The 25,933-nt window shown below is 45.1% G+C and overlaps 1 protein-coding gene across 4 annotated transcripts in view; it reads right to left on the bottom strand.

Moving 5' to 3' along the window:
* Positions 1 to 25,933, bottom strand: part of LOC112229973 (sodium bicarbonate cotransporter 3) — a 67,482-nt gene that overhangs the window by 2,954 nt on the left and 38,595 nt on the right. For 2 of the 4 annotated variants that reach the window (XM_024396151.2, XM_042309934.1), the window contains exons 5-25: positions 25,733 to 25,893; positions 25,169 to 25,357; positions 16,638 to 16,756; positions 15,282 to 15,439; positions 14,953 to 15,040; positions 14,557 to 14,703; positions 13,978 to 14,090; positions 7,907 to 8,081; positions 7,080 to 7,213; positions 6,135 to 6,380; positions 5,767 to 5,872; positions 5,501 to 5,662; positions 5,086 to 5,199; positions 3,787 to 3,948; positions 3,408 to 3,533; positions 2,945 to 3,070; positions 2,637 to 2,705; positions 2,219 to 2,392; positions 1,859 to 1,996; positions 1,571 to 1,677; positions 684 to 794 (exon numbers count right to left, since the gene is read on the bottom strand). In XM_024396151.2, the coding sequence (XP_024251919.2) occupies positions 684 to 794; positions 1,571 to 1,677; positions 1,859 to 1,996; positions 2,219 to 2,392; positions 2,637 to 2,705; positions 2,945 to 3,070; positions 3,408 to 3,533; positions 3,787 to 3,948; positions 5,086 to 5,199; positions 5,501 to 5,662; positions 5,767 to 5,872; positions 6,135 to 6,380; positions 7,080 to 7,213; positions 7,907 to 8,081; positions 13,978 to 14,090; positions 14,557 to 14,703; positions 14,953 to 15,040; positions 15,282 to 15,439; positions 16,638 to 16,756; positions 25,169 to 25,357; positions 25,733 to 25,893 (2,925 nt within the window). Of the gene's footprint in view, positions 1 to 683; positions 795 to 1,570; positions 1,678 to 1,858; positions 1,997 to 2,218; positions 2,393 to 2,636; positions 2,706 to 2,944; positions 3,071 to 3,407; positions 3,534 to 3,786; positions 3,949 to 5,085; positions 5,200 to 5,500; positions 5,663 to 5,766; positions 5,873 to 6,134; positions 6,381 to 7,079; positions 7,214 to 7,906; positions 8,082 to 13,977; positions 14,091 to 14,556; positions 14,704 to 14,952; positions 15,041 to 15,281; positions 15,440 to 16,637; positions 16,757 to 23,743; positions 24,125 to 25,168; positions 25,358 to 25,732; positions 25,894 to 25,933 lie in introns of all 4 variants that reach the window. The other 2 variants (XM_042309935.1, XM_024396152.2) reach the window with 2 other exon arrangements.

A 25,933-nucleotide genomic window follows, 5' to 3' on the forward strand; every position in this document is an offset into this window, starting at 1 on the left:
GGCCAGGATATCAATGTGTCAAGGATGAGCAGGAAATGTGTTTCTGACGTAAGTGCAATGCTGTCTGTGAAAGTGTCAGACGGCAATGCTAAAATTAAACTCAAAGCTCATACCATGCTCTAAGAATAAACACCCTATCCTTGAAGATGGCGGGCTCATGTGTTAAATTATGTTGCCCTTAACCATTATAATTGGGACAGAAGGATCAAATGTGGCAGCACCCAGTTAGATCCTCAGGACATGTAAGAACCTCAGGGCATAGCCTCAACGCTTTGCTTTTATGTATTGTAGGCAAATATATCTGTAGGCAAATACAATATTCAGGAAAATAGAATGTATTCTTGTTTTATGGAAATATCCACACACAATTCAGATCTCACAACATACATGCAACTGAAAATTATGACACAAGCAAAAGCAAGATCTTAATAGTCTCATTACATACGAATGGATAGATTGTCCTTATCATACCTATTAGTTCACGTGCTAGTCACAGAATTAAGTAGATGATTTAGTTGTATTAGATTCGTTACTGTCCATTAGAATAGTCACAGAATATAATAGAATTATATGATCTACAAGTGATCTTGTCTTAATGAGATTTCAGTAGACCTGAGGTGTGCCTGGAAAAAGGCTCCTCCATTTTCAGGACAAAGAGGGGTGACAGCTAAAGGCATAGCTACCTTTGGCTACGCTTCATAGACGGGCCGAAGTCGGCGCTCAACGCCACTGCTTTGCATGCCCCGCTTTTGGCCATTTCCTCAGAGATATTAACATTGCTGAGGTCACATGAGCTACGTGCAGCGAGGAAAACAGGACAGAACAAGGGAGGGGAGACAGACATGCATGCATATGGATAAGGTAAACAAACAAAAGATTGAAGCACACAGGGCTACTCGGCACCAGTTCTCGCTCAAAGCGTTTCTCTGTCATTGTATCTTGCACTGAAAATATGTAACAATCGCTTTGGAGACAATTGTGCCTTGGATGATGGTTGTCTAGGGTGAGTTCTCTATGTAATCAATGTGTACATTAGTCATTAGTATTCACATGGTTTTAGAGCCTTTTTACCTTGCCATGATACGATGGAGCAGTATTTATCATCAACCCCCCCATAAAAAAAGAAAACACAAACGCAACACACAGGGGAGTGTGTTTTCAATAAAAAGGCGTCATCTACACGGTATAGTAAATAGCCAAGTTACGATTTTGACCATGCGCTCACTGATGTTACTGTATATTACTGAGTAGGGTTAAAACTCAGCACGTGGGCTGGATGTATCAGACACCCACCCCTACCGCCTCTTGATCCACTGGGAGGGTACGAGCGATTATTCTGTACGATCTGTTCAAGATAAAACATGTTACCGAACTAACATCATCACGGTTACCTTTACGTTGCAATACCAAGAATGTAGAGATGTAGATTTTTTTGTTGTTGTTTTATACCCTAATAAAATGACATCATCAAGTCATACAAAGATAAAGCCAAAGAAAAGTGTGCCCTTCATTTATCTATCCAGTGTAATGTTGTGTATTGTACTCCTGTTGTCGGGTGGGCGGCACTCACCTCCCTGAGAACGTTTTGACTGGGATCTTGAGCAGGTTCCCAGCGTCATAATGGACCTTCACAGCATTCACGCCCACCTGTTCTACGAGCAATAAAGCCTGGGCCTCCTGGGACCAAGGGGAGAATTACAATTGAGTGTACCCATGAGAGTGCAGTCAAATTGACATCGTCTGAGCGGCTTTGCCCGATTCTAGTTTGATTTCTGTGGGGGAAAGTCGTGTTAGCGTGCTAGACAGTGAATGTTGTCGGGGGGAGCTAATATGGCTTTAAAGTGCCACTGTGTGTTACCCGTTTCTCCCTCTCCTTCTTCTTCTTGTCATCCTCTTTCTTCTTCTTGCTCTCGGGCATCAAGTCGTCCAGATAGCTGAGCTCCCTCTTGGTAAAGAAAAAGTCGAGAAGCTTCCGAATGAAGACGAGGGCCAGCACCTTTAAGCAAAAACAGGATATTTTAAGAGGGGGAGAAAGGAAGCAAAAGAACTACACAGACCCATACACACGGTTTTAGATATTTTCATTGTTTACAAACACCCTTGTTGGTAGACAAGATATCACATTTCTCCAGATTGTAAATGTGGAGAGTGATATGAACCATGGAGAGATAGATTGATGGCAGTACTACTATAGCACATTTCTCTCTATGGGTATTACCATCATGGGGAAAACGACAGCGGCTGCGGAGGCCTTGATGACCCAGAGCAGTATGAGGCAGGTGAGCTGCACCAGGGTGAAAACATGGACCTTCCACAGGGGAACGTAGCGCAGGTAGATCAGGTCAGGCTGGTGCTTGGCTGGCATACCAAACAACTTGATACGGTCAAAGAACTAAGAGAGCGAGAGGGAGAGAGATGTGAACATTGTCCTGAGCACCATTCATCATCCATTTCGCATTTTTGTCAGGAAACACATTTGCAATGAAAGAGTTCAACTGCAATGACATGTTTTCTTGATCAAAGGGAGTTTAATTACAAAAAGAGTAAGCTCATCACTACAGACAAGGCATTGCATTACTGTCTAAAGATCAAAATCTCTGATCATATCTTCAACTAATCAGTGAATATAATCTCACCTGAATGCCTTTGAGTGAAGAGGCTCCCATGTAGAGGAAGACCCCGTACAGCACCGGCATAGGAATGAACTGGAGGTTGGGTGAGAAAAGTTGAACATACAGTATATAATAATAATAATAATCATAATCATTTCAAGCGCCTTTTTAAAAAATCATCCATGTCAACATTTCAACTGTAAGGTGAACACCTAAGAGAACACCTAACTGCTTAGCATTCACATTGTATTAGGGTTCCAGCGCCCATTGTCATACATTAATAATCCATATTGTTTTTTATAACACTTTTCTAAAACCCAAAGAGCTGTGACCTTGAGTGCGGAGGTCATGAAGACGGAGCAGCCCATGAGGACAAATATCATGAAGCCGGTGACCCTCTGCTCTCTGATGCCCAGGAACTTGGGCTGTTCTCCTGGCGCCGAGCAGCCCGACTCCACCTTTAGGTTTGATTCCATCACATTAGACGAATGTCGATTATACTCAAGAGAAAAAAAAGCCAAAATCACAACTAATCACTTACAACAGAGGTGTCAAACTTAGTACCCGGAGGGCCGAATGTCTGCTGGTCTTTGTCATTTCCTATCAATATGTTCAGTTAAGACCTAGAAAACCAGGTGAGAGCAGTCCCTAACTTATTGATGACCTTAATTGATCAGCGAAGTACAAGGGAGGAGAAGAACATTTAAAAAACGCAGACACTCTGCCCTCCAGGAATTGCGTTTTACACCGCTGACCTATAACGAATAAACAAAAGACAGCAGCAGGCTTGCCAACCTTGAGGCTGTTGACGTGGGAGATGGAGAGCACGGTGGCGGCTACGAACCAGGGCAGGCCCATGATGGAGCAAACCCCCAGCATTACTGCCACCACCAGCAGGTCCAGATGGTAGCCACAGCCTTTCTACATGACGGAGAAGAAGGGGGGGAAAGAAGAGGATAAAAAAAGTGATTATAGTAGTCGGGAGCACCAAATTGTACACAGTGAATATGCTTCATGAAAACACTAGCTACATTAAAACCTTTGAATGTTAATATAATGGACAGAACTAGGAGACAGAACATTGTAAGAAATGTGTCTGTTCCACCTAACCTTGACAGTGGAAATGGAGTCTGTAGACTACGGACATCTATGCCGTAAACCAGCGCTTGCTCACCTTGAGCTTGTGCTCCTTGCGGTTGATGATGACGGCGGTGATCTGCTGGTCCATGAAGATGAGGATGGTGCAGAGCAGAGCGGGCAGCGCTGACACCAGCAGGGTCCACCAGGGGTTGGTGCCCAGCGGGGAGATCAGCCAGCCGCGATGCTTGGAGGTAGGCTGTAGACCCAGAGCATAGAGTTAGCTTTTAAACTACAATGCTAATAGCTGGCAGTCAGGCTATAGTGTTCGAGTTAAGTTTATTTGTCATATGCGCAGGAACACACGGTGTAAACAGTAAAATTAAATGCTTGCAGGTACCCCTCTCGACAATGCGACAACAATAAGAATAGAAAATAATGAAGTAATGCAAATGTATAAAAAGAATAGAAGCTCAATAGAAGCTACAAAAAAAATTGAATACAAATTTAGCAGAGGTATAAATACAAGGAAGGCACATTACAATATATACACGTGTGCCGGGGAAGGGAGATATGAAGTGTGTTGTGCAATATTAAACAGAAGTCCAATAGCAGCAGTGGTGTGTGTGTGTGGCTTGAATGTGTGTGTGTGTGTGTGTGTGTGTGTGTGTGTGTGTGTGTGTGTGTGTGTGTGTGTGTATGTGTTTGTATCTGCATATGTGTGGGCTTGAGTGAGTGAGTGAGTGAGTGAGTGAGTGAGTGAGTGAGTGACTTAGTGAGTGAGTGACTTAGTGAGTGAGTGACTTAGTGAGTGAGTGACTGAGTGAGTGCAGGTACGGAGAGTCAGTGTAAATGGTCAGTTCCAGTTCAAATGTTTGGTTTGTGGGTAAAAACTATCTCTGAGCCTAGTGGTCCAACACCCGATGCTCCGATACCATCTGCCAGACGGTAGAGGAGTGAACGGTCCGTGGCCAGGTTGTGTGTGGTCCTTCGTGATGTTTTCCATTGTACATTACATTGTCCTGTGTACACTTGACTGTATCCTGTGAACCTTTGATAGATTTTTGGCTATAATGCTAAGGCTAGTAGCTAGCTATCGCATTTACACTAGATAGCCTGCCGTGGTGCTTGGAGGTGGGCTGCAGCAGGGCAGAGAGATATCTTCAATGCTAACGCTAAAAGAAAGCCACCCCATTGCGCTAGACAGATCTGAATAGGCCAGTGTCCACATTAGCTGACTACTATCACTTACTGCCTCGAGTATCAGCCCAGGATATATATATATATCATTGCTGTCATCAGCATCACATGACATGTTGACATTATCAGTATGCCCTATGGCAGTACAGCGTCTTTTGAATGCCTACACAGAAATACAATATCAAAAGAGTCCTACCTCAAAGCGGTCGGGTACGTTGAGTTTAGGAGAGGGGATGCCCATCAGATAGTCCACCAGCACCATGATCATAATGGTCAGAAACACGGCAAAGTCACTGATGGTGGAGCGCACCTGCACAACCCGTAATAAGGACATTGCACAAACATGGTTGTGTGTAAACAACAAAGCCATTATAATTCACTCAGTGGGAACACCCACACACAGTAGCTAACAGTGACGGCAAAGCGCGGGACACATTGTGTGGGAGGAAGGTGATGACCTTAAAATTAACTGTGAATGTTGTTGCAGCACAATGAAACTTTTAGAGGAACATGAACACGCCCACGCGGACACGTGCACGGACGTGCGCGCACACACACACACACACAAACACACAATAGCTGTACGCCCTGATTGCAAGTGAATAACACACCTTTGTAGGGAAGTATCGCTCGGTCTTGATCTCCTTGAGGAAGGAGGAGAGGAAGAAGGTGGTGAAGAAGAGGATGATGGACCAGAAGAGGACATCTGGGATGTAGGGGCCGTGGTGACCACAGGCAGAACCAACAAACTCTCCATGGAGCAGGTTACACATCTGGCAAAGAGAGTAAAAGGGTCAGAGAAATACACAGGCTCAACAGATGTTTTTGCAGTGTGTGTGTTCCTTGTGTGTGTGTGTGTGTGTGTCCTCTGACTGACCGATACGTTGAGACTGTTCCAGGAGATAGTGCCTGGTGTGTGTCCTGTCTGGTTCCACGTCTGCAAGATCTCAGTGGAGGCATTGGCCGGTGGAGAACACTGACACCTGAGTCAAGAGAAGAAATCTTATACACTCCATGCCTCACACTCCCCACGCAACCATAATTTCCCCTTTTCCATCTTTGGGCGTGAGTCAGTGGTAATATCATCTAAAACACTGCAATCCAAATAGAAAAGGTAAATTTCCTGAATAAAATGTGTGTTCGGTCAGCGATCAAAATGTTTATTTTTTTAAGGCAACGGAAAAATGGCAGCGCCCACTTCCCGCGGCTTTTGCCCTCCACCGAGGCTCCCTAACCCAGACTCACGAGTAGAGGGTAAGGTTGTCCAGCTCGTTGTGCATGTTGACGGGGTAGTGTTCCCCCAGGTGGAAGAGCTTCTCCAGGGCCTCGTAGATGAAGATGATGCAGATGAGCGCGGCAAAGGCCTCCTCTGTGAAGCGGGTGATGTAACAGACCAGGGAGCTAGCGTCTGTGGCCACCAGGACCAGGCAGAGGAAGGCCGTCCACAGGCCGATGCTGGTCCTCAGAGACAGGTAGGACAGGCCGTAGTCCCTGGGTAGGAAAGGAGAGGAGTTTGAGTTTCAATAGCAGGGCTGTCAAATCATTAAACAATGTAGTCGAGTTAACTCGCAGGATTCTCTGCGATTAATCGCAAATTACGAATTTGCTCAAAGTGAGCTGCAAATTTAAGATTTTTCATATAAGAAAACATAACAAGAATATTGATGTCTTGATTTTATCTAAAGCAAAGGTTAGAAAAATTAGGTAAATTAAGAAAGCACACTTTATTTAACCTCAATATCAACTTTACAAAGCATTGTACTAGATTTTAGCTGTATATATAATGCATTTGGGATGTTTTCAGTGTACTTTCACATTCATATCTTATTAGGTACTGCAAGCAGTGAGCTCAAAGTATAGAGGTTATGACAGTTGTAGGGGAGGAGCCATCACTCGGACCATGCCTTATGAAATGATTGAGGATTCATCAATGAACGACCTTGAACCTGTCCCGACTTCTTTCATAACTAGTTATGGCCCTGAGTTTTTCCTGACCATGTGACTTGACCAAGAAAAACTCCAGGCACTTGATTTACTGTGCATGTATACAGTACATAAAACTCAGGGAGTTACTGATCAGAAACAAATTAGAAATCCCCAAATGGCAGGTGAGCTTGTACTTGCAGGTTGTTACCACCAGAGGGCCACAGTGCAAATGAAAGTGAAACCAGGATATGGTTTAGCACTCACTTGCAAAACTTGAAGAGGATCTTCTCAAAAACTAGGACAGGCCCCGTACTGCCCAGTATAGTGAGGGGCTGCCCCGCAAACAGAGAGAAGGCCACTCCTGTGAGGGATGCCCCAAACAGAGACTCTATGGCACTCTGTATCAAAAGAAGAGAGGGAGTGGAAGAAGGAGTGAGAAGAGGAGGAGGTGGTAAATACATAAGAGGAAACCAGAGAGAGGGAGAGACTTAGGGGAATAAGGCAAAGCGGACAGAACACCCCACATAACATAGCACATCAGTTTAAAGCGACATTCCAGCTCAGGCTGCCTAGCATCAGACAGTGTAGACAAACTGCTTTACTCCTTCCACCTCGCCGGCCTGTCGGTACTTATATCCCTCCGCCACTGGCCTTCTAGTGAGTTTACTCAGACGCATCACACACCCCAGGACGCTGACGCTAGCTATGCCAACAGTCTCCCTCTGGAGTTACTGTAGGGTTTTTGTGTGTGTAGCTCATTGTCAGGATCAAAACATAGAGACAGTATATTGAGTAGCTTGCAGTGAGGAAGAGGGACACTGTCTAACCACATCCGATTTGCTTACAGTGATATGAATCCTATATGTTTTTAGTGATATTTGTATATAGTAATGAGCAAATAAGTTAAGACCTTTTGGTAAGACCTTTTGGTAAACGTATACATAATTAGTGCAAGGCTTACATTGACTTGTAGCCTGGGTAAACCAGTTCAAACAGGCAGCTGAGTGACTTGCATACATTAAGGGATACAGCACAGATAGAAGACAGACTGCTGTAATCGGAGTGACACTCATGGACAAGGACCCACTCACTATGTTGCCCTTAGTGGCCTCGCCCAGCAGCCCTCCGAAGGTGATGACAGGGGACATGCAGGCGCAGTAGAGGAACAGGATGGAGGCCAGACACTGCAGGTTCAACGAGTCCCGTATGTCGCTCCAGTAGAACGGGGCCTTCCGCTTTATATCCATCACCAGGCCTCCAAAGATCCTAGAGGAAGGGGAAAAACCACCAACGCTTTACAGCGGGCTAATTAAAGTAGCAGTATTATACTCGCGTGGTGAAGTATCCCAGATGAATCCCAGGTTACATCTGTAGACTTCTGGCTTAGGTTTTTTGGACCATACAGGGGACCATACAACCCACTGGGGGGGGGCACACCTGTTGAGTCAACGTTTTCCACGCCATTTCAATGAAATTACATTTTGCCAACGTGGAATAGACGTTATTGACTTCTGTGCCCAGTGGGAACACATTATTGGACACCGAGATAACTCATTTGGGTCTATAGGGCTCCCAGAGATTTGTTAGGACCCACAGATAACTTACACCAAAACCTAGGTACTTTCTGATACTGTAACATAAGAAACGGTTCAGTACTTTTCGGTTCTTCTGCCGAATGTGTCTCACGTCGTAACACTGACTGAGATGATCAAGCCTGTCTAGTAATATGTCGACTGGGCCAGCAGCCTAACTTTTCAGCACGCTTGGCGTTCCAGTTCGACAAATTATACTGACCAAAAATATAAAGGCAACATGCCACAATTTCTCATTTCTTTTCCGAGTTACAGTTCAATAAAGGAAATCAGTCAATTGAAATAATTTCATTAGACCCTAATTTATGGATTTTACATGACTGGGAATACAGATACGCATCTGTTGGTCACAGATACCTTGAAGAAAATGGGCCTCTGTCACGACTTCCGCCAAAGTCGGTCCCTCTCCTAGTTCGGGCAGCGTTCGGCGGTCGACGTCACCGGCCTTCTAGCCATCTCCGATCCACCTTTCATTTTCCATTGATTTGTTAAGTCTTCCCTCACACCTGGTTTTTACTCCATCAATTACATGTTGTGTATTTAACCCTCTGTTCCCCCCATGTCCTTGTCCGTAATTTTTTCTTGTAGTGCTTGTGTATGTTATGTTGGTGGATACCGGGTTTTGTTTGACCCATTCATTGATTGTTCTGTTTACGGTGGTTTTTATGTTTATTATGTTGTAAATCAGTTTTCGCTCTCCTGCGCCTGACTTCTCTGCCGCCAGTACGCACCCCGTTACAGCCTCACAATGGGCCTCAGGATCTTGTTACGGTATATCTGAACATTGAAATTACCATCAATAAAATGCAATTGTGTTCGTTGACCATAGCTTATGCCTGCACATACCATGGAACATTTCTGGGGTCTTTTGTTTCAGCTCAGTACACTGAACAAAAATATAAACGCTACATGTAAAGGGTTGGTCCCATTTTTCATGAGCTGAAATAAATGATAGAAGAAATGTTCCATACGTACAAAAAGCTTGTATCTCTCAAATTGTCCCCAAAGTTGTTTAAATCCCTCTAAGTGAGAAATTTATCCTTTTCCAAGATAAATAAATCAAATCAAATTGTATTGGTCACATACACAGATGGTATTGCGGGTGTAGCGAAATGCTTGTGTTTCTAGCTCCAACAGTGCAGTAGTATCTAACAATTCACAACAATACACACAAATCTAAAAGTAAAAGAATGGAATTAAGAATATATAAATATTAGATTGAGGAATGTCGGAGTGGCATGGACTAAAATACAGTAGAATAGAATACAGTATATACATATGAGATGAGTAAAGCAGTATGTAAACATTATTTAAACATTGTTAACTTCTTTGGGACGGGGGGCAGTATTGAGTAGCTTGGATAATAAGGTTCCCAGAGTAAACTGCCTGCTACTCAGGCCCAAAAGCTAGAATATGCATATAATTATTAGATGTGGATAGAAAACACTCTGAAGTTTCTAAAACTGTTTGAATGATGTCTGTGAGTATAACAGAACTCATATGGCAGGCAAAAACCTGAGGAAAAATCCAACCAGGAAGTGGGAAATCTGAGATTTGTAGTTTTTCAAGTCATTGCCTATCGAATATACAGTGTCTATGGGGTCATATTGCACTTCCTAAGGCTTCCACTAGATGTCAACAGTCTTCAGAACCTTGTTTCAGGCTTCTACTGTGAAGGGGGAGAGAATAAGAGCTGTTTGAGTCAGGTGTCTGGCAGAATGCCATGAGCCAAATCATGTGCGTGGCCGTGACAGGTAGCTGCGTTCCTTTTCATTTCTAAAGACAAAGGAATTGTCCGGTTGAAACATTATTGAAGATTTATGATAAAAACATCCTAAAGATTGATTCTATACATCGTTTGACATGTTTCTAACGACCTGTAATATAACTTTTTGGACTTTCCGTCTGAGCTAAGCGATCGCGCATTGAGCATTTAGATTATTGGGCTAAACAAAAACGAGGTATTTGGACATAAATTATGGACTTTATCGAACAAAACACACATTTATTGTGGAACTGGGATTCCTGGGAGTGCATTCCGATGAAGATCATCAAAGGTAAGTGAATATTTATAACGCCATTTCTGACTTTTGTGACACCTCTCCTTCTTTGGAAAATGGCTGTATGTTTTTCTGTGTCTAGGTGCTGACCTAACATAATCGCAAGGTGTGCTTTCGCCGTAAAGCCTTTTTGAAATCTGACACAGCGGTTGCATTAAGGAGAGGTTTATCCATAATACCATGCATAACACATGTATCTTTTACCAATATTTATTATGAGTATTTCTGTAATTTGATGTGGCTCTCTGCACTTTCACTGGATGTTTGTTTGAGACAATGCATTTCTGAACATAACACACCAATTTCAAATTAGGTTTTTGGACATAAAGATTAACTTTATCGAACAAAACACATTTATTGTGTAACATGAAGTCCTGTGACTGCCATCTGATGAAGATCATCACATTTCTGACTTTTGTGACACCTCTCCTTCTTTGGAAAATGGCTGTATGTTTTTTGTGACTAGGTGCTGACCTAACATAATCGTTAAGTGTGCTTTCACCGTGAAGCCTATTTGAAATCGGACACTGTGGCTGGATTTACAAGAAGTTTATCTTTAAAATGGTGTGTAATACTTGTATGTTTGAGGAATTTTAATTATGGAATTTCTGTTGTTTTGAATTTGGCGCCCTGCAATTTCACTGGCTGTTGGCGAGGCTAGCGTCCCACAGATCCCAGAGAAGTTAAAGTGACTAGTGTTCCATTATTAAAGTGGCCAGTGATTCCAAGTCTATGTATATAGGGCAGCAGCCTCCAAGGTGCAGGGTTGCATAACCAGATGGAAGCTGGCTAGTGATGGCTATTTAACAAGGTCTGATGGCCTTGAGATAGAAGCTGTTTTTCAGTCTCTCGGTCCCTGCTTTGATGCACCTGTTCTGACCTCGCCTTCTGGATGATAGCGGGGTGAACAGGCCGTGGCTCGGGTGGTTGATGTCCTTGATGATCTTTTTGGCCTTCCTGTGACATTGGGTGGTGTAGTTGTCCTGGAGGACGGGTAGTTTGCCCCCGGTGATGTATTGGGCAAACCGCACCACCCTTCGGAGAGACCTGCGGTTGCGGGCGGTGCAGTTGCCGTACCAGGCGGTGATACAGCCCGACAGGATGCTCTCAATTGTGCATCTGTAAAAGTTTGTTCCAAATTTCTTCAGCCTCCTGAGGTTGAAGAGGCGCTATTGCCACTGTCTGTGTGGCTGGACCATTTCAGATCGTCATGTGCGCTGAGGAACTTGAAGCGTTCCACCTCCTCCACTACTATCCCGTCGACGTGGATAGGGCATTTCTCTGCTGTTTCCTGAAGTCCACGATCAGCTCCTTTCTTTTGTTGACAATGAGTGGGAGGTTATTTTCCTGTCACCACTCTCCCAGGGCCCTCACCTCCTCCCTGTAGGCCGTCTCGTTGTTGTTGGTAATCAGGCCTACTACTGTTGTGTCATCTGCAAACTTGATGATTGAGTTGGAGGCGTGCATGGCCACGCAGTCATGGGTGAACAGGGAGTACAGGAGGGGGCTGAGCACACACCCTTGTGGGGCCCCTGTGTGTAGTATCAGCAAAGTGGAGGTGTTGTTTCCTACCTTCACCACCTGGCGGTGGCCCGTCACGAAGAACATGACCCAGTTGCACAGGGCGGGGTTCAGACCCAGGGCCCCGAACTTAATGATGAGCTTGGAGGGTACTATGGTGTTGAATGCTGAGCTACAGTCAATGAACAGCATTCTTACATAGGTATTCCTTTTGTCCAGATGGGATAGGACAGTGTGCAGTGCGATGGCGATTGCATCGTCTGTGGTTCTATTGGGGCAGTAAGCAAATCCATCCACCTGACAGGTGTGGCATATCAAGAACCTCATTAAACAGCATGATCATTACACAGGTGCACCTTGTGCTGGGGACAATAAAAGGCCACTCTAAAATGTGCAGTTTAGTCACACAACACAATGCCACAGATTTCTCAACCGCAGACCACGTGTATGGCGTCGCGGTGGGTATAAAATCTTTGAAACTGTTGCTTTTATATTTTTGTTCAGTATAATTTGACCCAATATTATGACCATGGATGAGTAAATTTACCCTGATATGTATCAAATTACATTTAAAAACAGTTAGTAGCTTTAATTGTAAAATGTTTATATGCTCATGTATGGTTTTGCAGAAGGATTTTAGGCGAAAGTCCACAGCTACAGCGAGTCAGCCTACCATTACATCTGTGCTAGAAGTTAGAACTTCCTTCACACAAAGTACGACAAAAACTCAAAAGATGCCCAAAGGTTATTCTGTGACTTTAGCTAATATACTTTTTTTTTGCCTTGGTATCGAGTATTGATATTGAGTATTATGATACTAAACCTGGTATCGAAGTCAAAATTCTGGTATCGTGACAACACTACCATCAATAGGTTCTGCCAGAAAATAAATTTGGAACCCCCAAATGTGGTACACATTTTTGGACACTTCCTTCAAGACATTTTAGAGTTATTTGGTTAATGGTCATTTCCTAACTGTGATGCTTAGAGCTAGGTTCCTTTCTGAGGGGAACCCTGTTAGTTTCCCACCGGGGTTGGACACACTCCTGCTCTCTGACCCAGATACCACTCAACCCATTCACACCCAGGTTCCTACCTCACACACACACTCAGCTAACTTACACAAACACACTCAACCCACCACTCTCAGGTCTAAGTCACCACCCCTTTGTGTGTTCAGGGACTGCATAACACCCCGTAAAGACTATCCCTTATCCCTACCTTAGTCTCTCTCTCTCTCTCCCTCTCTCTCTCTCTCTCTCTAATGCTCTTTATCCCTCCTTCCCCCCCTCTAACTCTCTCTGTCGTTCTCTGCCAGCATGCTGCTTTTTATAGCAGCACGCCGATAGTGGATCTGCGGAAGGGTAAATAATGCAGTGCCCAGTCTGCGAGGTGTGTGTGTCCTGGGGGAGTGAGGTCACAAATAATCACACTCTACCAGCCACGCGATCTCAGAGGCTTTCACCCGGAGAACCGGAGTATTTACTTATGTCAGCATCGTAACTGTAACGTGTGCAGTGCATTGGCAATGTCACAGTATGTGGGCATTGTATGTTATTCAGTTTGGCCTTCATAAACAGTTTCAATACTGGATTACCTTATACGTGTTTATTGCATTTCATCAAGAATAAAAAGCAGTTTTATTTCTGACATCAAAACAGTTCAAAAAAATAGTTTTACGACCTATTGCCTATGTCATACCATAGTATTTAAAAAAATAATAATAATCTTAGGCAGTGCTCAAATGATACCCTATTCCACATGTATGGTAGTCCACTACTGTTGATCACAACTCTATGTAAGAAATAGGGTGTCATTTGAGATTTACCCTAATCAACTCTTCTCTATGGGGCAGTTTCCCCAGACACAGATTAAGCCTAGTCCTGGAATAAAAAGTGGGGAATCTCCATTGACAATGCTTTTAGGTCCAGAATTAAGCTTAATCTGTGTCCCGGAAACCTACGCTATAAATTCATATGCATAGCTCACCGTCCGGTTCTCTGCAACTCGGGCCCAGCTCCGTGGCCTTCATCCTCCTCCTTCAACATCTCCCCAGAGGGTGAAGGCGACCCGTTGGGCTGGGAGGGAATCTTCCTCTTCAACTACAAGTGAGAGAGACATTATAGGTTTGGCTCAGATGGTAGAGCATGGAGTTGGCCACGCCAGGGTCATGGGTTTGATTCCCGCTGTGGCCACCCATACGAAAATACATGCACGCATGACTAAGTTATTACAGGGCTGTTATATCCTCTACTGCCACCAGGAGGCACAGTCATACACATCATGGAAACGCCATAGGAAACTAACATGCAAGCCAGTGCTCTTCAAACCTGGACACCCACAGGTGGTACAGGGTAGACTATATTTCCAACACATCTGATTCAACTAATCATCAAGCCCTTGATTAATTTAATCAAGTGTGCTCGTTGCTAGACTGAAACAAAACCCCTTGTGGGTCTCCAGGATCAAGATTGAAGAGCACGACGTGACCAATCGTCTATAATCAGGCTCGACTTCAGACATGTCGATTTTCTGTTTCTGTTTATATATGTCGACTTAGACCCTCACCTGCGATGGGACGTTCTTGGGGGGTTCGATTCGTATCGAGGGGTCCCATTCTCCTGGGGGCAGGACTGTCACCTGGTCCAGAAATTCATCTATCCCAGACAGAAGGTCCATCCGATCTTTGGCCTTGTACGCCACATCATGGAATATCTACAGAGAAATGCAGGAAAGAGTATAGCTTTTACGTTTTGATGTTAAAATTTATCTCGTCTGAACGCCACACCTAAAAAGTTTATTTTTCCCTGAAGTGAAAAAGTTACACAAATGAGTTAGTCTATTCTATGCATGTGAGGGGAGGGGAAGCTAATTCATGTTTATGACTGAATGTTACTAATCTTCATAAGACTATAAGGATAACTGCACAAACAGCAGCACGTAAAACATCTCCCGTCCTCTCACCTCATCTGTCATCAGTGTGGCCATGGATCTGCCAATCTCATGGTACTGAGGGCCTTTCCCGTGTGGACCCAACAGCAGAAACAAAAACCTGTAGGGGACACAAACCATTTGCACGCATTAGACTCAACGCAATGTAGATGGCCAGGTAGAGGCAGATACAAAGAATTTTATTCAGAACCCAACATAATTTAGTATATTCCGTGATAGGACTTATGACTCCAAATACAAATGGTTTAGGTTACTGTAGGGGAGCAGGTGCATGAATAAAACCTAGGACCAGCAGGTTAGAAAGAGAAAGAGCAGGGAAAGAGTGGGTGTAGTGTACCTACCTGGTGGGCACGGGCACCTCCGTGAGCCCCGTGATGAGGACGGCGGGGGACAGGCGTACGAAGGCGATGATGGGCCTCTCCAGGAAGTCCACCTCCCCTACCAGCACGTTGGACGCCTCGGCACCCGGAGGAATCTTCTTCATGAAGTTCATGTCCACCTAAAAGGAGCGGAACGGGACCAGAGAGAGAGAGAGGCTTTAGGAAGTAACAACTATATGAGACAGTGTCTCCCAATCCTGGCCCTGTTTCTGTGAATCCTGTGAATCCTGGTAATTGATGATGAGTTGATTAGTTGAAAAAAAGAAGAAGAAAAAGTGCATTCTTTTGCCGGACTTAATTCCCGCCCACGACTTTTCTTACCGCGCCTGCCCGCTCCTGCAGACTTCTCATCCGACTCCCACCCGCTCCGGCAAGAACTGGTCCCAAATCTGGCCCCAGTCCCGCAATGTAGGTGTGTGGGACACAGCTTGCTTTACATCCCCGGTCCCAGCAATTTAGATAACACATAGCATACAAAACAGAAAGACTAACCGTTTCGAAAATAACCTTAGCATAACTTGAAAAGAAGCAGGCCGATTCACAGGCAGACAAATTCATGCGTCACCAATGCTTATTTCCAGTCAGTGTCGGAGCCTAAACTATAGCCTATCCTATTTAGGAAGTCATTTCCCACGGAAAGACAACGGCGCCGTGCTTCTCCGCCCATGCATATAGGCTACAGGCTATTTAATTGAGACCACACATGGGCGCATTTGTTCTCGTGCGCCCAACAAAAACGAGGAGAGATAGGTTAACTGAACTTGGAGCAGAATTAGCCTATAAAAGTTTGTGAACTGTGACACAAAAAGTTTTTATTTTTTTATACAATAGATAACACATACAACACAGAAAGACAACCGTTCAAAATAATCCGTGGGACTGTAGCATGTTTTCATCCCAAAGTTGTCTGTGGCATTAGAGGGAAGCTATAAGGGGCAGTACTGAGCAAAGGAGTCCCTTTCATCTCAAGGTCGGTTGTTTGAACTGAGTAACAGCACTGGGAGACCTTGCCCACTGAGATAGGTAATATCTGCATCTCTCTCTCTTCCACAAACACACACACTCTGTCTCCTTCTCCCTCTTTTGAATAGACTACCCCAGTCAAGTATGAGATTGCTTCTTGGCAAACACATGAAAGCTGGTTGTAAGCCGACTCCTCACGGCCGCCAGACTACGTATTTCATGGCTGAAAAGAGTCATAAATGGATATAATGAGGGATAAGATCTCACTTAACCAAACTCAGTTATTGAATTAAACAATGTACAGTTCACTTTGAGACTGGCTCTTGGTTTTAGCAGGGAGTGGGTGAAGGTTACCTTGCTGAAGTCCACACTGCTGTTCTCTTTACTGACCCCAGCTCTGGAGGGCCTCCTGTCGCCGGTCTTGCTGCTGCTATCCAGGTTACTGGGGACAGAGTGCGTGGACATCAATGGCCCTGCAACGACAAGACAGACAGACAGACAGACAGACAGACAGACAGACAGACAGACAGACAGACAGACAGACAGACAGACAGACAGACAGACAGACAGACAGAGACAGACAGAGAGAGAGAGAGAGAGAGAGACGGGATAGCGGCAGAAGAGTGTTAGAAATTTCAGCTCTGGAGGACCGAGGTACATGCTGCTCAGTGCATTCTCGTGGATACATTAGAATGCCTACATTTAATAATACTGTCTTTTTCATATATCATTTACAGTATATGCAGAGTTTGCAAAGCATCAAAAGACAATACAGGTTCTTCTATTGAAAATGTATACAGAAATAATGTAGCTGTACTCTGATAAATTATTTGCAATTATTTTTCAATAGGCTCTTTGTATAGGCCCAGACTACATATGCATATATAATAGTATAATATACTATATAATATACATAGTTTGATTTATACACTCTCAAAGACCTTAACAAATTGCTGACATAATGAACATTTATTTTCGGCCTGCAGTGATAAGGGTTCAAGAAATTGCGCATCCGCCTCCCCACTTCAATGCACCCTATAGCCATGTGAGGTGAGCCGTACACAGGAAACGCCAGCACTTCAGCGAGGGAGACATGCATTGAGGAAATTACCACAGAAATGAATGAACTGTAACACAGCAACCGCGCACACACACTCCTCTCCCTCTGTCTCAATCACCTAGAACGTGGAGGAGTGTTCAAATGAATATGAATGGGTGAATTTCCTTGTGGTCCTCCTTGACCTGTGACCTGTTGTCACCCGGCCCTGCGGGCTACTAGGCTGCCATGTTGGGATGAACAGAAGCGCCATCGCTCACATTCCTCACAAAGCCCCTGGGAGTGACAGGGATTAGCGGAGGTTGCATCCGCGGACACGCTTCATTCAGGAAGATAAAGCCCGGAATGCGGGCTCCACGCTGGACCTCAGGCCACGGTCCATATGCAAACGAGTACGAATAATCAAATCATATCATTCCAAAACCAGGGGCACACTGAGGGCAAACACTTCTGACTCTTATGATAATTTGTCTTCATCTGCATACTAAGAGCTGGCACTACATGTTATGTGTGGTACTGTGGCATTAGACAGCTTGTTAGATTTTTTACCAGAGAATCCGGCAATCAAAATGTGAGTGGGTGTACTGTATACAGTTGCGGCCAAATAATTTGGCACCCTTTCACTTTTCATAAATTATTTCCTATTTCTTCTAAAATACGTTTAGAAAAATTATATATATATATATATATATATATATATATATACACATATATATATATATACACATATATATATATATATATATATATACTACATGACCAAAAGTATGTGGACACCTGCTCGTCACCTGCTGGGATGGCTTTCCACTAAATGTTGGAACATTGCTGCGGGGACTTGCTTCCATTCAGCCACATAAGCATTAGTGAGGTCGGGCACTGATGTTTATTTATTATGCCTGGCTCGCAGTCAGGCCTTCCAATTCATCCCAAAGGTATTCGATGTGCTTGAGGTCAGGGCTCTGTGCAGGCCAGTCAAGTTCTTTCACACAGATCTCAACAAACCATTTCTGTATGGACCTCGTGTTGTGCACGTGGGCATTTTCATGCTGAAACAGGAAAGGGCCTTCCCCAAACTGTTGCCACAAAGGTTGGAAGCACAGAATCGCCTAGAATGTCATTGTATGCTGTAGCGTTAAGATTTCCATTCACTGGAACTAAAAGGTCTAGCCTGAATCATGAAAAACAGCCCCAGATCATTATTTCTCCTCCACTAAACTGTACTGTTGGCACTATGCATTGGGGCAGGTAGCGTTCTCCTGTCATCCGCCAAACCCAGATCTGTCCGCCGGACTGCCAGATGGTGAAGCGTCACTCCAGACAACGTGATTCCACTGCACCAGACCCCAATGGCGGCAAGCTTTTTACCACTCCAGTCGACGCTTGGCATTGTGCATGGTGATCTTAGGCTTGTGTGTGGCTGTTTGGCCATGGAAACCCTTTCATGATGCTCCTGACAAGCAGCTATTGTGCTGACATTGGCTGAAATAGCCAAATCCACTCATTTGAATACGTTTATATACATACTGTATATACACTGAGTGTACAAAACATTAGGAACACCTTCCTAATATTGAGTTGCACCCCCTTTTGTCCTCAGAACAGCCTCAATTCGTTGGGGCATGGACTCAACAAGGTGTCGAAAGCATTACACAGGGATGTTGGCCCATGTTGGCTCCAATGCTTCGCAGAGTTGTGTCAAGTTGGCTGGATGTCCTTTGGGTGGTAGACCATTCTTGAAACACACGGGAAATTGTTGAACGTGAAAAACCCAGCAGCGTTTCAGTTCTTAAAACAAACCGGTGCACCTGGCACCTACTACCATACCCCGTTCAAAGGCACTTAAATATTTTGTCTTGTCCATTCACCCTCAGAATGGCACACATACGCAATCCATGTCTCAATTGCCTCTAGGCTAAAAAATACTTCTTTAACCCGTCTCCTTCCCTTCATCTATACTGATTGAAGTGGATTTTCACCTGGATTCATCTGGCCAGTCTGTCATGGAAATAGCAGTACACTGTTTTGTACACTCAGCATTCAACATTGCAGAACCAATTTTAGTTTTGTAAACTATATCAAGTTTATCATTTTAATTGAGAAAATAAAGACAAATGGCATGGACAAAATTATTGGTATCCCGAGGCTAGTACTTGGTTGCACAGCCTTTGGCCAAGATAACTGCAGACAAATGTTCTTGCAGCCATCAATGAGCTTGCTGCACCTTTTACGGGTCATTTGTCCTACTTTTTTTGAGCAGCAAACCGCTCTAATACTTCAATGTTTGAGGGGGTGCCCTCCACCAACGGCTGTTTTCAGACCTCGCCAAAGTTTTTAGATGTGATTAAGATCTGACCTCTTCTCTCGCCCACTCCATTACAGTCCATCATCTCTCTTGAACCATCCCTGGGTGCTTTTGGAATGCGTGTTGGTGGTCGTTGTCCTGCTGGAAGACCCACAACCTTCAATGGAGACCCAATTTTTGGACACCGGGTTGAACATTGCACTCCAAAACACCTGGTAATCTGCAGGTTCATTGTGCTTTGTGCACGTTCCAAGGCAACCGGTACCAGAGTCAGCGAAGCAACCTCACAGCATTATCAAACCTCCCCATCTTTGATTGTAGGGAGGGTGTTCTATTCATTGTTTGCTTCTAAAAGCTCCAACAAATCATCCTTAACCGCCTGTCTATACCAGCATGGGATTCAAACTCAAATGAGCGATACTCAGAACGAGGTGAAGTACGTAGCATATCGTTTGTTGGCAAATGGTGTCACGTCGTCAAGCATGGGATTCAACGTTCACTCTAGACATTAAGTAATGGAAGATTACAGAACCACACAAGTACTTATAATAAGACCACCAGCTTCCACCCTTAATTCATGTTTCTCTCCAAACCAGCAGTCTCTAGTTGTCATGACCCAACCTTCCAGTTCATCTCTTTTCTACACACACTGCTATATATATATATATATATATATATATATATATATATATATATATATATAAGGGGATAAAGACTATGCAGGTCTGGGAAGACAAAAAGTCACGGTGGATGACACTGAGACTGAGAGAGTTACGTGCCAACGTTACAACCCTCCCACCCCAACCCCACTCCATGGCTTTATATTTAGCATGCTATTTGCACACGTAGGAGTCTCGAGCTAGACTCTTAAAGAAAACGTCTCTGAGACATCTGTGTGTTTATACTCAGGAATTATGGAGGAGAGATGCCAAACAATGCTGCTCTGGAAAAAGACCAGATGTTTTTAAGTTGTTTAAGTCTGTCCTGACTGTATATTCACAATAGGACAGTCATGCAGAGCAGTGACAGTTATAGCTGGGAGGATACGCCATGATATGAGACCTGTTGCCATAGTGGCGAGTCTGGCGACTCAACTCTTACACTGACTGGATTACACAGGCCCTCAAGGGATGGAAAATGTGTAGTCGATTAAACCCCTTCAGGTTTCATCTTAGGACTTGAATGGGGAAAAAAAGGTTTGCAATGAAAAAGTGGACACAGAAATATCACAGAACCAGGGTCCAACCAAATCTTTTTTTTCTTACCGTTGCCCAAAAATCTACTGGCCTGAACAGAATTTCTACTGGCCCGGACATTGTGTAGTTAAAATGCATTGCCTAAGCAGGACCTACAGGTTGGCAGGTTTCCACTCTATATTCAGCTAGCATTAGGCTACATTTGGTTATTATGGAATGTATCAAAACGCTGTGTAATAGAATCTAGCGACATAATGATTTAGAATTGCATTAATTGGGAAAGGGGGACACCTAGTCAGTCATACAACTGAATGCATTCAACTGAAATGTGTCTTCTGCATTGAACCCAACCCCTCTGAATCAGAGAGGTGGGGCGGGGCTGCCATAATTACTAGCATGTTCACTATTGAAGGTTGACGTTTATAAATCAATTTCCCTAACGTAAATGGATTGGTGAGCTCTTCTTTTTACTCTGGACGGCTCGCGTGTGCTGCGTGAGCGGCTCAACTTATGTACTGCTCGAGAAGTTGTGAGTCGCGATCAGGGTGGTTGAATGACTGGCCAATCATATTTCTCAAATACAAAAAGCATGACTTTTCCGCGTGTAGTCTTCAATGGTGTTCAAGACTGCAACACGGCAGGTAATCTCAACCATCCCCTCCGATGGCGACGGAGGGGATGGCTGCCGTTTTATGGGGCCTAAACCAACCATGCTTTTGTTTTTGTTGTTTTCTGCATTGTTTGTAACTTATTTTGTTCATAATGTTGCTGCTACCATCTCCTATGACCAAAAAGAGCTTCTGGACATCAGAACAGAGATTACTCATCTTGATCTGGACGAAGATCAGGGTGCCTGGTAAGGAGCCTGGCGATGAGTGGCTAATATGCCTTTGCCATCGGTACTATTGGCCAACGTACAATCGCTGGATGATAAAGTGGACGAACTACAAGCATGTATATCCTACCAACGGGACATTAAAAACAGGAATATCTTATGTATCAAAGAGTCGTGGCTGAACGACGACATGAATAACATACAGCAGGTGGGTTATACACTGTATCGGCAGGATAGAACAGCAGCCTCTGGTAAGACAAGGGTTGGCGGTCTATGTAGATTTGTAAACAACAGCTGGTGCATGATATCTAAGGAAGTCTCAAGGTTTTGCTCGCCTGAGGTAGAGTATCTCATGATAAGCTGTTGACCACACTTTTTACCAAGAGAGTTTTCATCTATATTCTTCGTAGCTGTCTATTTACCACCACAAACCAATGCTGGCACTAAGTCCGCACTCAATGAGCTGTATACGGCCATAAGCAAACAGGAAAATGCTCATTCAGAGGCAGCGCTGGCTTCATCAAGTGACTGGCTTCATCAATATGTGCATCGATGACGTCATCCCCACAGTGACTGTACGTACATACCCCAACCAGAAGCCATGGATTACAGGCAACATCCACACTGAGCTAAAGGGTAGAGCTGCCGCATTCAAGAAGCGGGACTCTAACCTGGAAGCTTATAAGAATTCCCGCTATGCCCTCCGACGAACCATCATAAAGGCAAAGCGTCAATACAGGATCGTACTACACCGACTCCAAAACTTGTCGGATGTGGCAGTGCTTGAAAACTATTACAGACTACAGGAGGTCAGAGAGCTGGCCGTGTGGTGCTAGGACAACAACCTCTCCCTCAACGGTATCAAGACGAAGGAGATGATTGTGGACTACAGGAAAAGGAGTACCGAGAATAACCCCATTCTCATCGACGGGGCTGTAGTGGAGCAGGTTGAGAGATTCAAGTTCCTTGGTGTCCACATCACCAACAAACTAACATGGTCCATGCACATCAAGACAGTCGTGAAGAGGGCACGACAAAACCTATATTCCCTCCGGATACTGAAAAGATTTGGCATGGGTTCTCAGATCCTCAATAGGTTCTACAGCTGCACCATCGAGAGCATCTTGACTGGTTGCATCACTGGCTGGTATGGCAACAACTCGGCCTCCGACCGCAAGGCACTGCAGAGGGTAGTGTGTACGGCCCAGTACATCACTGCCATCCAGGTGCTAGAACGATGCTAGAACGAGGAGCGGAACGACGAGTTCCACCCTCTCTCTTTTGCAAGTCACGGGCCGAATTTTCCCTTACCTACGAAATCGTGACTTGTCCAAATAACCAGTGACGAAAAACCCTAACACCAGAACTACTGCTCCCTGCTATCCCACACATCCCACTCCTTCCCAACAGATTCTAAGGTACCAGTTATGTTTCCGTAGATCTGCCCATTAGAGATTACATAGCAGGTAAATGTCAAAATGGAACGTCAGAATGCACTGAGAAGTTACTGGCCCGGTCAGCCCAGTGACTGAGGAGATCCACTGGCCCTACATGTTTTTACTGGCTCCGCCGCAGCGGGCCATTGTTAATGTCGGACCCTGCAGAACTATGGTATGGTAAATGATGAAAAAAAATCTCGAGGAGAGCCATGCACACACACTGAGCAGAGAGAAGTAGAGGGACCAAGCCAAGCAAGGTAGGGGTTCGTGTGGGAGGGCTGGGATGAAGAAAGGTGGCGATAGACGGAGAGAGAAAGGAACGTGAACAATAAATAGCCTAGGAATAGAGCGAGATATGAGGGAAAAGGAGAGAGTGCAGAGAAATGTATTGGATAAGACTAAACTAGAGAAACACAGACAGAGAGGTATGCAAGAAATGAACAAGGTAGAGGGAAACAGTGGGAGGTCTTGTTGAGTTAACAGAGGAGGGGTATAAAAAGTAAACCTTGCTGGGGGGGGATTTGTCATGGATTTGTAGTCGGGTAGGTGAAGGAGGGCACAGCCAGCATGCTGGTGCTAGTGTTCTCTGTTCAAGCCGTGACTCACACTGGCAGGCTACACAGATATTTGCCTTCTAAGGGCAGCTGCTGGAGCCCTCTAGTCTGCAGCGACGGTTGCCGATTGGTATACGCCTCCTCATCCTTTGTAATGGCGTTGGATGGCGACTCGTCGTCCTCAGGCGGTGACACCACCACCTCCGGGATGGCCTGGGGGACCGGGGCAGGGCCAGGGGCGCGGGGAGGGTCTGGGGAGCGGTGGGGAGTAGGGGGGGTGTTCTGAGGGGTGGTGAGGGGCGAGGGTCCGGGGGAGAGCCCCCCAGCGGAGGTTGAGGAGGAGGAGTTAGGCAGGAGGAGGTTGAGGAGGACGGAGACCCGGGACTCTCGCCTCTGGGACAGGTTGGAGACGGAGGCCCCCGGCTTCAGGGAGTGGCGGGAGGCAGAGAGGCCCTCCCCTGGAGCGGTGGGAAGACAAAAAAAAACAAAGAAGGGAAAAGAGGGAGAGAAGAACGGGAGGAGGGAGGAAAAAGGGGGAGGATGGTAAGAGGAGGAACATATGAGGGAGAATGTCATCAGAGAGGTGGTTTTAGGGGTGCATTCTCTGGGGGCAGAGAGAGAAGTTGGTTGGAGCTTGGGAGGAGTGTGGTTAAAGAGAGACAGAGGCGTCGATAGGTTCTTGCAGTGGAAAGGTGAGAGGGGGGAGGTGTCCACAACAGACCAATAGGCTTGTCCGCTCACCAATCACACAGTGACAGACTGAGGGGGAGCATTTTGGGTAGAGAGATGCTTGCAAGCAGGAGAAGAGATGTGGGTTGGTTAGCATAGTGTCAGTGTACAGTATATTGTGCATACAAATACAGAACCACACGCAAAACCAGACATATTTCATGTCTGTCCAAGTTGTGCAATAACTTACTATGATTGTGTAGCACATTAACATATGACATTTCACGCGTATTTTATACCCGGGCAACATTGCATTCAATGCATTCAATAGAACAAAATGTGACAGTAGGACAGTGACCAGAGAGCATTACAACTGTAGCACGAGCTCGTTATTTCAGTCACATAAAACAGTCACACACCATACTCATTGTACACATCACACCCTAAGGTCATGCTCGGCAAACAAAACATTTCGAACTGCAAGAAGAGCATCACCCCAACCATTCCGACATAGAGTAGAAGCCATTGTTAATTCTGAGGGCAAACCCCGAGACAGGCTAGCCACACGCACCATCCTCACCCAGATGTATCCTTTACGGTGGTGGTGGAGGGGGGGTTCTACATGGACCCCAAAAGGGTTCTACCTGGAACCAAAAAGGGTTCTCCTATGGGGACAGCCGAAGAACCCTTTTGGAAGGCTTTTCCCTAAGAGTGTATGTGGGAGATGTTGTCACCTTTCCTTTATTGGAATACCAAGGATTGCAAAGATTATTTGAACCCCCTCGAGGCTCGAGGAAAAAGAAATGGACTCTGCGTGGTGCGGGGGATCTCACCGTGTCTCTCAAGCAACAACGGGTCTGAATGTTTCTTGCCTATGTCTGCGATTGAGCGCACCAGCGGGATGCGGTTGCTGAGCTTCCTCTCGTTCTGATGGTGGTGTCTCTTCAACATGGCCTCGCGCACCTTCTGACACAGCTCCTCCTGCAGCTGGCCTGACGCCACCATGCCGTCAATCAGCATGTCTGGACACACACATGTAAATACATACACGTATGCATTGTATTGCCTTGTATCGTTGCTCATTTGGAGGTTTACACCACTGGTACACACACACTTGCAAATGAGCTTGCACACACACACACACACACACACACACACACACACACACACACACACACACACACACACACACACACACACACACACACACACACACACACACACACACACACACACACACACACACACACACACAAATTCAGTTTCACCTTATTCAACCAACTTTTCATTATTGCCTTGTTTATCATTTGCATACACAAATCGAAATAATCAAATAGCATGCACATGAGCGTACACACATGCACACATACACACAAACTCTTCTGATATGAATGTACCTGCAATCTCCTCGATACAGGTGGCCCTCATGTCCAGCATGACGGTTCCGTTGAGGATGCAGCTCCTCAGCTCAAACAGGCTGTGTAGAGACAGGGTGGCCACGTAGGGCTTGCTCCAACGCTCCCCTCCATCTTCCACGTCCTCCTCAAACTTCAGCCACCTAAACACGCACGCGCACAGACACAAGACAAGCACACACA

The sequence above is a fragment of the Oncorhynchus tshawytscha genome, linkage group LG31, assembly GCF_018296145.1.
Source record: "Oncorhynchus tshawytscha isolate Ot180627B linkage group LG31, Otsh_v2.0, whole genome shotgun sequence".
In the NCBI taxonomy this organism is placed as follows: Eukaryota; Metazoa; Chordata; class Actinopteri; order Salmoniformes; family Salmonidae; genus Oncorhynchus; species Oncorhynchus tshawytscha.